Genomic DNA, 12,852 nt, shown 5'->3' on the forward strand with positions numbered 1-12,852 from the left:
TCTATATTTGGGATAGGAGAAACTCGTTAGCGTCGTGGTGGCTGTCCTGGGTAGGTGCCTTCTGAGCACCACCAGGAGTTATCATCGCTTTACTTTCTTGGCTTTACTTGCGCTGCTCTTGCCTGGGCAGCACAAAAATCAATGTGAAGTCATGTGTGACTGCGCTAGGTTCAGGTGATGGGTTTAGCTGGTGTGATGACCAGTCACTTAGACTGGCCAATGAAGCCAGAGCTTCCAGTGCCTTAAAGGTCGGAAATAGAGAAGTATATGCTTATAGCGTGGGGACTGTGCAAAACAACTAACACCAGCACTCAGAATGTCCCATGTGCGATGTGTATATACTTCTGTGTTCTCCCACAGACTCGGGTTTCCAAACAGCATCTCACCCTCACCTCAAGGCACAGCTGAGATGGGAAACTTCCAGCACAAAAAGCTCTGAGAAAAAAGTCAGCACACAAAAGGAGGGCGAGCTTAAATTTTTCCTGTTTGCAGTTTTGCCTGATAACGTCATTTTGGATGACAGACTAACATTAGAAATGTCATAAACACTGTGATTTATACGTGACCCCTGCAGCTCTGTGCTTTTCTTTGTGTAGTCTCTCTCTGTGATTGTACAAACCAGAAGGTTTAAGGTCTGCTTCTGTTTTTTGTCTTCCAGCCTCCAGACGAGTACCACCTAATCTGGATCACGTCTGATCTCATTTCATTTATCGTAATTGTAGGAGTTTTTATATTCCAGAAGTAAGTAGCATTGTTACAGCATGACTTTGTATTTGCGGCGTGTGGGGTTTTTTTTTTTGTTCAGAGCGTGGGGTGGAGATGGGCGACAGGAGCACCGTGCTCCTCGGGCGCTCGGATTGCAATAGCAGGGAAGCTGTTTATTAAAAATCCCTACAAAGACTGCAAACAATAATTGCACTTCTGAGATGTGACAATGAATTGGATGTAGTCGCCACTTCTTAAGTAGAATGAGACATCTCAAAATAGTAGCGATAAACGCCTTGCTCCGCTCATAAATGCGTGTGGGGGAGAAACTGTAAATGCTTCAGGGAAATGGACATTGCAAACAAGATTAAAATGCTTTAAAGGAAGAAGAGATGTTTTGAAATGCCACCATTATAGTCTTCAAAAAGAACATGTTGTAGTGTTCTTAAATCAGTTCCCGTTTGGATGAAGAAATAGAAATACTGTGATTTAGCAAATCAAATTAGTTGCTTAGTTTGATGCATAGGGAAGCTCTCTCCATTTTCCAAAGAAAAGGGAGAGCGGGAATTTGATGAAGGCACAGCAGAAGCCTGTTAGCCAGGGGCCCTGAAAACAAATATGGAGTGTAAAACCTAGGAGCAGAGCAAGTTAAGGCACTGATAAATCAGGAGGAGGTAAATCAACTTCCTAATTACAGAGTTGGCCAAACTACCCTCCTCTTGATTATACTGGAGGAAACCATGGTGTCCTCCCGGTGATGTGCCTTTTGTCCCAGAGGCATTTTAGCTGTCAGTGGTGACAGTGTAATAACCCTCTCTGGGAAAAAGAGTGAGCTCAGAGAGAGGTGAGCTCCCTCCAGCGAGAAGCAGCAGCCTTCTCCTGGGAAAACGTGTCATTCTGAAGTCGCATTGCCTCTTCCCCAGCTCTATAATCTCATCTGCTTTGGCATGCATGAACAACTGTCCCTGAGACATCAAGGGACCTATGCTTTCCTTCCTTCTTGATATCTGAAATGCCTTTGTGTTAAAAGCAGCAATTTTATTTGCTTCAGCCTCATGAGCTAGTGATTTTGCTGTCGTGTTGTCCCAGATCATCTGCTTGCGGCAATCTCTTTCCTTCCCCTGGGTGCGTAATTACCTGGGTATTTTTGCCACTTTACTGTAGGCTATTGCTTCTGCCAGCACCCGTGGTGGATTTGACTTCAGGCCACATGTTGGGTCTGTTTGTAATTGTGTCCAAATTCATGGCTTGCGCGGTCCCACGCTGTTAGGCCTGTGCCCAGCGGGTCCCCAGTTCCAGCATGGGATAATGGAGCGAGCAGCCGATTCAAAACTCTCCTCTTGGATTAGATTTCCCAACAGTTAATGAAACCACTGACTAAGATGAGACTACATTTTTTTCTAAGAAGTCTTGTGATCTGAATTGTGGATGATTAAACCTTTCCTCCAGAAGGGCATGGAGGCTGTGTTGTCTGAAAGCTTCCTTCACTCCCTCAAATTCCCTCAAACCAACTTATTAAGTTGGTTTAATAAGAGATGTCCCTGCTTTTTAGACCCGGTACGTGTCTGTCAGATACAGAAGTGCACAGAGGAGTCTGGAGACAGGCACTGACCTCTCTGAAGAGCAGAATTTGATGGCCAAGTTCATGACACATTTGCAGCCTTTTGCATCATCTCCCGAAGTCAGCTGCAAAAGGCTTTCCTGAGTCAGATCCGGGAGGGGCCACAGCTGAAGAAATTAAACTGATTCAACCTGCTGAATGGGAAGTATAGGTGCTGGAGCAGAGTGAAATGATGCATGCTTGGAGAGGGAGAAGTCGCAGCTACATGGACTTTGCTGGACTCTTCCTCTCTACACAGAGTGAATTTCTTCCAGCTTGGAAGAGATTTGATGGTGTAGGGCAAGAGGAAGCAGGGTAAGGAAGGAAAGCACTGTTGCAGGATTTCTCTTGCACCCTCAATGTAAGTATGATACAGGTGAGAAGAGCTGGAAACTGCTATCAGCCCTCCCCAGGGTCCACCTACGTGGAGCACTGAGCCTCCCTGCCCAGCCTCGGGACCTGATGGAGAAAGGCAGTTGCTCAGAGATGTCTGGCCATGTGGGGCCCATCGTAGCAGGGCCAAGCGTTGTCTTTTGGATCTCTCCCTTGGAGCAACTCAACCCCAAGTCAGTAGAAGGAAGAAAGAGAAACTCTGGCACCAAAAGTTGGACTTTCTGCAGCAAAGGGCTTGCTCTTCCAAGAGCCTTATGCAGGAGAGACCCATTTCCCTCCCATTCCAGTTTCTCCACCACATGAAAGAATTTGTAGCAGCGTTGAGGATATATCAAAAATAAATCGCAGCAGAATTGCCCAACTAACTACCTGCTGATGTGATTCAGCTCCGGGAAATGGGGCTTGGCATTTGGCCTTCAGTGTTGTGGTTGTTTTTTTGTTTTGGGTTTGGTGGTTGTTTCCCCCCCCAAGTCCTTTTTGGGGTAAAACAGAGCTGCTTCCTTCATGCAAGGATGAGGGGGTGGGTGGGAACAGAGCCACTGCTTCGATGTGCTCTTCCTCTCTCCTACGCATGGCTTGTCTCTCCTCCGTAGCCGTGGGTAGGGATTGCTCCTGCTGTTCTGTTTCAGCCCTGGTGAAAGGATTGTGGCAGCTTCTCCGGAGGGGAAATACCAACTGTGATGACTTCTAACTGATCTTTTTTTTTTTGCCTCTTTGCCTTGTTTATTTTCTTACTGCTCTGACTGTTGTGCATGTTCCTCCTCTTTCTCTCTCTGCTGCATTCTGGCATCTCACAGCTATCACATGATCAGGTAATTCTGGTGCTTTCCTCTTCTTTCTTTTTCATTCAACCTTCCTTTCTCTCTTTCTTTCTCCCTCTTTGCTACGGCTTCACTGCAGATGGACAGGGCAGGACCCAGTTTTTCACGATGCTTTCAAACATCTGGCTTCACAGGGGAGCAATGAGGGCCTGAACATTGCATAGTCCATAGCCATGAGAACCGCGGGAGCCTGATGCTGAAGCCTGCGGATGTTTTGAAGGCAATCTGACCTTCTGTTACAATGACCCAAGTCGCTGCCTTTTAAAACAGCCTTATTCTGAGGTCCTGTGGTGTGGCGTAATTGAGAAATTCCCAGTGGATGTAATGCTTTCTCCATGGAAATAATCCCGTGCAAAACACCCCCTTCCTTCCTGCATTTACCAGAGGTTTTTGACACCAACCTCTTCCAAATTGGCCAGTTCTAAAGAAAATCATGTAACCTGTTCAATTATACAAAGTGGCACTTCTCTAGCCCTGGGAATGAATTAATAAGGCTAATAGCTGGAAACGTTTGGCTCATAAATTGCTGCACTCGGAGCTTGGTATCTTTCAGGAGTCTCTCCGCAGTTACACCACAGTGAAACTGCAAATGCAGTGTAAAAATAAATTGCATTGCACTCAGGAAGGGAATTAGCCTGCTGGATTTGAAGTGCCATCAGATGGAAAACCAGATTTCTCCTTGTATTGGCTGTTTTCTTACCAGTCGTTCTCATCCCGTTGGAGGGAAGCGCTGTCGCTTTTCTGCAGTAAAGCCTTCACCGCGTCCGTACTCGGACCGAACTCTTCACGTGTTACCTTCTCCATTCCTTCCGCTGTGTGACATGGGGTTGTATTTCTGAGGACTTGGCTACTCCCTATCTGTGCTTACCTACCCCTCACTCTGCCCACCCACCGCCTTGGGGGTTGGGGTTGGCCACCTGCGAGTATTGCCTGCTCCACGACGTACCTTGGACTTGCGGCGTTATGTCCTTGCAGCATCTCCCCAAAACAGGGCCTGGCTATGGGGCCATGCAGGGAGGTTGGGTGTTTTTCCCCTTCTTGCCTCCCCCTTGCTCCCTGGCTTGTGGATAAGGAGAAGACAGGCATGGAGGAGTTGGGCAGGCTTTAGGCAAGAGCGATCGCTGGATGGGGACTCAGGTTGCGGCTGGCTTGGCTCTTTGCTCGCTCCATTTTATCACCTCGATACCAATCAACTCTGTTTTCTCCCCAACCTGCCGCTCTCTCATCCCCTTTCCCTGCCATTTAGCATCTCCCCTGCAAACCGAGGGTCTGGTTGTGGCCCTAACATGATGTATGCTGTCTCTGTGTTGTTGTCCCAGTATTTTTTAGTCTGTTCCCACCCCGTGTCCGTCTGGTCTGCTTTGATGCCAGCCTCCCAGAACAAGACCTACCTGCTCTCTCTCTGGCCTTTTTGCACGCTGCTGTCCTAAACGTGGCTGATCACAACAGAGTCCAAGGGGGTAGGAGAGGTGCTATTTTCTATTAAACAAGGTTTCTGGAGACCCAAAGGCTACTGATCACAGCAGAGAGTATTTTTGTAGGGTGTTGGAGTTGCGTTGTGATTAAATGTACTGGTGGCTCTTCTAAGAGGGTATTTCAAAGCACCCCTGAAAAATGGGGCTGCCCTCTCCTAGCTTGTTCAATCAGAGCAATGCACCCCTGTGAGAGGAGTCATTGGCCCCTCGTGCATATTTAACCACCCTGGGTCTGACTGCAGCCACCATGCGAGATGGGGAGCAGAGAGCAGTGGTCATTCCTCTTGGCGGGAGGAGAAAAGCCCTTGGTTCCTGCACCCCTTTGAGGCTGGTCTGTCTGTGCCTCAGAATAGCCCGTGCCTCCATGGGGACGTCTGGGACCTATGGGCAAGAGATCATCATGTCTTTTGGCCATGCAACCCAGCCTCGATGCTGAAAAACCTGATGCTGTGGGCAAAGAAAAGACTTGTTGTTGTAGCAATATGTTTTGGTCCTGGTTATAGTTTAAGGAGGGTCTTATCCTGTGAGATCCACCTGCAACCACATTGACCTTGGCGGAGTCTGCCTGCATGGGACACTGAGGGCAAAATGGTGGTCTTCCAGGTCAGAGTGGCTCAGCTTAGATGATGATAGAAGAAAAGTATTTTTTAATTTTAATTTTTTAATATACTTTAATGCCTTGTATACTTTAATGCTTCCTTTGTGTTGCTTTTGTCCATGGGTCTGTGAGTTGTGTTGTTGCCCTCCCGCCCCATCTTTTCTCTGTAGCAGAGAAGCCACCTTCATCCATACCCCAGTCAAAGCCTGATGGTGCAGTGTCACCCACTGGGAGTTGGGAAGGAGTTGGAAACACCGTTAAGTCGACACCAGCTAGACTTTCCTGGAAAAATTGCAGAACTTCTTTTGTGGCTGTTGCTTTGTCAGGCTGATGCTGTGGACCCAGGCTGGATATGTGTGGGGCTCCTCAAATCCTCTGCTCCTGGGGTTGGGTAGGGGGTTAGAAATTTAAGAGAGGGCGGTTGTCACCTGTTAAAAAAAAAAAACAAACAATTCACCTTCTCTTGTGTGGGTGAGCCACTAGATGGTGCCAGAAGATCAGAAACCCTATAAGCCACCCTAAATCCCAGCTGTTTCTCCATCAAATAGCTGTATATCATCCCTGGCTCCAGCAGGGAGAATGGGATTTACTTCCTCTGTGGTCAGGAGGCAGGTTGAATCGGTGGGGTGTGGGCCGTGAAAGCCTGGCCTAAACAGCATCCCTTTGCAATGAGTCCTTGGGTACAGCTGCTTTCTCTGGGCCCACCAAGGCCTGTTTTCCCCTATTGCAACAGAAGTCCACTCTTCACTCCTAACGCCAACAGCTCAGCTGAGGGTCTGCTACAGGGGTGCTCTTAGGCTGAATCATTAAGGTTGGAAAAGACCTCTATGATCATCAAGCCCAACTGTCAGCCCAACACCCCCAGGCCTCCTAAACTATGCCCTGAAGTGCTATGTCTACATGCCTTTTAAATACCTCCAGGAAAAAGAGCTTTAAAAGCAAAATCCCCCTTGAAATTGCTGCCATTGCTTATTACTAGGATCAGTATTTTTCTTTACATGCATTCAGTAAGGCGAATAAAAGTCTGGCTAATTTTAAGTTGAGCCAAGTTCTCATCAGCCTCATATTGTTCATGTGGTGGAAACTTGGTGAACACTGAGTTTCATCAAGGCTTAAAAAGTGGAGGGTTTGGTTAGAAACGTTTAAGTAAACACCTGGCATTTGTGGAGGGAAGTGCACTGGGAGAAATGAAATTTAAGGGCATCGTATGTGACAGCTACCTGCATTTGGGTCTGCTTGTACAGTGCTGGAGAGCAGCTCATGTCGGTGTCTTTGTGTGTCAGGTTTGAGGCCTTAAATTGGCTTCGAGCTCTTTTCTCCCATGAGCACGAGCATGTCACTCAGTGAGGAAAAGGTTATGGTTTCTTTACTTGGCTTGGTCTCTTGTTCCGTTGAAAAGAATCTCTCTTTAAGAGTCAAAATAGCCCTACCTCCTTTGGACAGCCGGATACCCAATGTGAGAGGTGTGTTTGGGGCATCTGCAGTCCTTGGTGACATTAGTGGAATTAGAATGCTCAAGGTGGTTGAAGATGACTTGCTTGTGTGTCTCTACCCCTCTGAGATAACATGCTCATCTCTGAACATCCTCCCTACCATGTGGGGTTGCGTAGGTGCAAGGGAGGAAAGGCATGAGGGTCTCTGGGACTTGGTCTCCACATCGTTGGTGGCCACTTGCATTGAGGATGCTCCCGTGGTCGGGTAGACCAGCCCCTGATATCCTCCTCTTGTCTTGCAGGTGGCGCCTAGGAAGCATCAGGACCTACAACCCAGAGCAGATCATGCTCAGCGCTGCTGTCCGCCGGTCCAGCCGGGACGTCAAGATCATGAAGGAGAAGCTCATCTTCTCAGGTATGGGTGGGGCTGGTCAGTCAGAGCCCTTTGCTCCACCCCTTAGCTGTCACCCTGCTCTCTGCTGATGGAGGAGGTAGTCTTGGTACGGATGTCCTCTCCTGCTGGTGGGACACAGTGAATGGAGGGACCTTGCTGCACTGAACCACTTGTGGGATATGGTTATGGCTCATCCATCCCAAACTGGTGCAGGTCTGAGCACTGATTTGCTAAAAAATCCTGCATTTAACTTCCCAAGGGACACCACGCAGCTCTCTTTTATTGTCCCACATCATCTCCGCTCTCAATTGTCAATAGCGTGTCAAAAGCTATAATTAAAATAATGGCATAGGTCAACACAAATAGCAGTGACGAGTTTGGGGTAGACTTGGAATTAGTCCTTGTGCTCCTCCCAGCCCTTATTTGTGGTGGAACGTGCTGGCGATGTGTCCATCTCACCCCACCTCTAAGAAAGATCTCAAAAATGCATACAAAGAGGGAAACATTTAGCTTTAAAAGATTAAAGTTGGTGCGTGATGCTGGAAAACTCACAATTGAATGTGAATATAATCCCCCCTTGAGCTTTTTTATGGTTTTTCTTTCTTTGTATTTAGGCGCTAGAGACCTCCAGCAGGGAATCAGGGTTTATTGTACTGGGCAAAACGACAACTCTTGCTTCAAAGAGCTTATTGTATGAAATGCAGGCCTGACTCTGCCCCCCAAGAGACGGTGAAAATCAGGTGTAAATCCAGGGAACCCAGAGAGGGAAAGCATTTGGACACAGCAGAATTAAGCCTCCCCAACATGCTCTAGACATAAAATATCCTTAGAGGTAGAGGATATATATTATAGTTTTGTGCCTCTGAAACATTCTTGCTTAGAGTGGGTGTTTACAGTTAAAACACTGGTGGTTGCACATTTTTCCCAGAGAAACCAGTGACTATAGGGGTCTCCCCTTTTCCAGATTGGCCATTTGGGTAGAGATTAAATTCAGGTATTTTGCACCCTTTTCCCACAGGTGACTAATCAGCCTGTGACAGCATCATGTGTATGGGGGGAGGGAGGGGGGTCCAGTCCAGTTTTGCCTCTGGTGGTAGGATTGACAGGGTCTGAAATTTAGACGTGAGCTCCTATTTGGAGGCAGATCCTGTTCAGAACTGGTTTTAAATGGATGCAGTGTTACTAAACCTGAGGTGAAATCCCTGTAGGACCAGATCAGATGGCTCCCACGTGGTGGAATTGTACAGCTGTTCACTGCCTCAGTTTCCCCATCTATGGGGGCCTCCTGGGACTTGCACCCCTGTGACGATGCCCCCACCACCCCACCCCTTCTCTATCCTCCCCAGAGATCAACAATGGCGTGGAGACCACGGACGAACTCTCTCTCTGCTCTGAGAACGGCTACGCCAACGAGATGGTCACCCCCACGGATCATCGGGACACCAAGCTGCGGATGAACTGAGGGGCTCAAACCCAACCCCGGCACGTGGCCACCCCCACGTTCGCTCCGGCAACGAGAGCCGTGCTCTCCTGCTTGCTGTGGGATGGGAACCTTTGAGGAACTGCTGGTCGGGCAGAGACCCCTTCCCATACCCCATCGCTAGCTGCTCCACCTCCCTGGTTGTGAGGTTGGGCGACTTATTTTTGTAAATATGTAGAAAATCTGAATATTTTTTTTTTTAGTGTAACTTTTTCCAGGGCATGAGCGGAAATACCGTGTTCATTAAATCCTTGACGTTATGGCTGAAATTATTTGAATGTTGATGTGACAGCCTGAGTCCCCTTGGGGTGTTCTGGGAAAAACACATTGGACATGTCTGCCCTTTCTCCCCCTTGCCCTGCTCCCCTCCTCCTCTTGGTGCAGCGACTGTGTAGCTGAATGTTGTGATGCTCTCGTGAAGTGGTGTTTTTGTTATGGTTTGTTGTGTTTTTTTTTCTGTTGTCCCCCCTTTTGCCCCTTTCCTGGGCAATGAAGTTTTAGTTCTAATGCAACAGGAGGATCTTTGGAGAGAAGCTTTGCTAGGAGAGGAGGTGGCACTGCTCTTCCCTGCTGAAGGTCAGAGCCAGGGAAGGGGTTGCACTGGCTCAGTCACTTGGGTACCTTCTCCCTGTCCCGTCCTCCTTCCCCAAAGCCTGGATGCTCACAGGGGAATGGCCTTCTTGAAATGTCCTGACTCAGTCTTGAAGGCAAATCGTGAGCGTTGGCTGTAGATTCGCCTCTGCCAGCAGCAATGCTTTCTTTTTTTATTTCCCCTTCACTCTTTTCTTTCTTTCTATCTTCTCCCTGAGTTGGGCTCTGTCGGGAGCCTGGATGGCTTGCAAAAAGCAATGCTGTGGGCACCGTCACTGCTCAGATTTGGCTAAAGTGCCTGCCGCTCTAAGTGGCATTTGCAGATGCTCCTTGCTTCCCTGTCCTTGCACCCACATAGGAAGAAGTGGTGGTGCAGTGTGAGCTTCCCCCAGATGCCCATGGAGGGTTGAAGGAGTTGTAAATAGTTTGGAAGGTGAAGTAGCCCTGGAGTATAACTTATTCCTGCAAGGAGACCTTCCCTCCTTGCTTTAAAAGCAGAATGTTTAAAGCTGCATGTTCATGTCCTCCAAAGGAGTGACGGTCTTGCAGCAGATGCTGACAGGCTCGTGAAGGCAAGAGCTCTCATCAGCGTGTTTCCAATGCAAAAGGCTTTAAACCAAAATCCTAGACCAGAGATTAAAATAAATAAATAAATAAAAAAAAGCTCAGAAACCAAGTAGGTGACAGTAGAATTTTACCCCCTCCCTGAAATGGCTCACAGCCAGCCCAAGGGCGGTCTCAGCCCTCTGCTCTGGACCTTCAAGGCCTCATGGAGAGGAGCCTGTTTTTGGGTCACTTTGCTGTTCACACGGAGCCAGTTCCCAAGGCAGCTGAAGCCAGCCGGAAGGCTGCCGGAGCTGTGAATGGGTCTTGGCTCAGTCCCCGTGGCCTTCTGATGTTGGGTTGCTCCCTTCCTTGCTGGATCTTGGTCGACGCAACGTGAGAAACCCCATTGAGCGCAGGCTTCCTTTGAAGCTTGGTGTGCGCTGCCTTGAAAGCGATGGGCATCAAAGTTGTTTACCGTGGAGGGAATGGGAGCTGAGGCTGAGCCTTTGGGCAATGGCCAAGCTGGGTTGTCCAGCCTGTGAGTGGCTGGGAGAAGTCGTCTTGCAGAGGAGAAGGTGGTCTGGGGGATGCTGATGTGCATCATATTCGACACCCAAAGCAGGCTTGAAAAGGACAGAGATAAGCCACGATAAAACCAGCCTCGAGCAGTTTGTTCTTGTTTGGGCAGCACTGGATGGCTCTATCACTTTTAAGCTGTACTCCAGTAGCTTTTTGAAACCCCAAAGTGTTGGTCTTGGTGTGTAAGAATTGAGGACAGAAGCGGCCAACTTACCTATGTAAAAGAAAAATAACCCTATTGATAATGAAAATACGAATTGTGATGCTTTAAGAAGTACCTCATAAGCAGTGCAAATCAAGACTTTAATTCCTTTGCATAAACCCGGGGTTTTTTATGAATGTAAGTGGAATAAGACCCTGGTCCATGCTCCCTCTTACCTTCCCCACATACTGTCCTTCTATATGGTACTTTCTCAAGTCTGTGAAACACGGTGTGTTTTTTCTTCAGAACTGCAAGATTTTGGTGGATTTCAAGGCTTTTGAGAACAAAGTTGCTTCTCCTTTTAATGTGGTGCTGTATTGAAACATTCCTGGTGGATTGTCATTGCCAAGTGAGAGATGGTGTTAAATCTCAGCATCTGTTGATAATCACCTGCATGTTCTGTTTTTATCCTCGGAGATGACTTTACTGAAAGGTCAAGTGCTTAAAAGCTTGGAAGTGTTAAAAGCAATCTAATGAAGAGTTGTTTTCAAAATTCACTTTTTTCTTTTTTTTTATGACAAGACCCAAACTTTATGCGTAATGCACTGACTGTTACCATTATTGTCCTGAATACTTGCTACCGTCCTTTTTTTTTTTTTAAAGAATTGATACTTTTTTGATGAGAATAGAGCTAGACCAAAATAAACTCTGCAATGCTCTGTGAAATAAACTGTCGGTATACCCCTGCCATCCTGTAACGTTGTTTTGTGTTCTGGGATCACTTGCCAAAGGGAGATGCCTTGATCTTCTCCCTGTGTTTCCGCTTTTTTGTGCTTCGTGAGGGAACTAAAGGTCTGACCAGGAGGAGTTTTGGAGATCTGTCCTCCTTGAGGTCGGTACAGTTGTGGGGCTTCTCCTCTTGATGACACCCAGCTGAGCAGTGCAGTTGGCACACCTGAGGGACGAGATGCCATCGAGAGGGACCTGGACAAGCTCAAGAAGTGGGCCCGTGTCAGGTTCACAGTCAACAAGGCCAAGTGCAAGGTCCTGCCCCTGGGCCGGGGCCACCCCCGGTACCCACACAGGCTGGGGGATGGGGGATGGAGAGCAGCCCTGCCGAGAAGGGCCTGGGGGTGCTGGGGGTGAAAAGCTGGACACGAGCCGGCAACGTGCGCTCGCAGCCCAGACCCCCACCCGTGCCCGGGGCTGCATCCCCAGCAGCGCGGGCAGCAGGGCGAGGGAGGGGGTGCTGCCCCCCTGCCCCGCTCTGTGAGACCCCCCTGCAGCGCCGCCTCCAGCTCGGGGCTCCTCAGCACGGGACAGACACGGGGCTGTTGGAGCGGGGCCAGAGGGGGCACAGAAATGCTCCGAGGGCTGGAGCCCCTCTGCTGCGAGGCCGGGCTGGGAGCGCTGGGGTTGTTCAGCCTGGGGAAGAGAAGGCTGCGGGGAGACCTTATTGCGGCCTCCCAGGGCTTAAAGGGGGGCTGTAGGAAGGGTGGGGGCGACCTCTTTAGCAAGGCCTGTTGTGACAGGCCAAGGGGGGATGGCTTTAAACTAAAGGAGGGGAGATTCAGACTGGATCTAAGGGAGAAATGTTTTACGCTGAGGGTGGTGAGACACTGGCCCAGGTTGCCCCGAGAGGTGGTTGATGCCCCATCCCTGGACACATCCCAGGTGAGGCTGGACGGGGCTCTGAGCGACCTGATCGAGCTGAAGATCCCCGTTTGAGGCAGGGAGTGGGACAAGGTGTTCTCAAAGGTCCCAAAATGTTCTGTGATTTTGTGTTTCTCTCCCATGCAGATTTTAGAAGACAGTAGCTGAAAAGCAGTCATGTGGAGAGGGAGGTGACTTTGCAGACCTGAGTCTTGAACAGTAATTGTAGAATAATTTTTCAGCGTTTGTGGCCACATGGGGACAATGATGCACCTGTAGAACTGATCAGGCAGCAGTTATAAACCAAACAAACGGGAAGTAATTTATTTTTAACGCGTGTTATGCATGTCGTTGCCCCAGGGTTCTGTGAAGGCAAAAAACCGTAAGTTCAAAGAGGAATAAATGTCTCATATGTCCATTAGCACGTATTAAACACAGAAGC

At 48.6% G+C, this 12,852-nt stretch overlaps 1 protein-coding gene across 3 annotated transcripts in view; it reads left to right on the plus strand.

Moving 5' to 3' along the window:
* Positions 1-11,505, plus strand: part of GDPD5 (glycerophosphodiester phosphodiesterase domain containing 5) — a 178,424-nt gene extending 166,919 nt beyond the window's left edge. For all 3 annotated transcript variants that reach the window (XM_075111935.1, XM_075112106.1, XM_075112024.1), the window contains exons 14-16: positions 659-741; positions 7,328-7,440; positions 8,766-11,505. In XM_075111935.1, coding sequence (XP_074968036.1) covers positions 659-741; positions 7,328-7,440; positions 8,766-8,881 — 312 coding nt within the window. In that variant the 3' untranslated portion in view covers positions 8,882-11,505. The remainder of the gene's footprint in view (positions 1-658; positions 742-7,327; positions 7,441-8,765) is intronic.
* Positions 11,506-12,852: the final 1,347 nt, after the last annotated feature.

Source organism: Phalacrocorax aristotelis, chromosome 1 (assembly GCF_949628215.1).
Source record: "Phalacrocorax aristotelis chromosome 1, bGulAri2.1, whole genome shotgun sequence".
Classification (NCBI taxonomy): domain Eukaryota; kingdom Metazoa; phylum Chordata; class Aves; order Suliformes; family Phalacrocoracidae; genus Phalacrocorax; species Phalacrocorax aristotelis.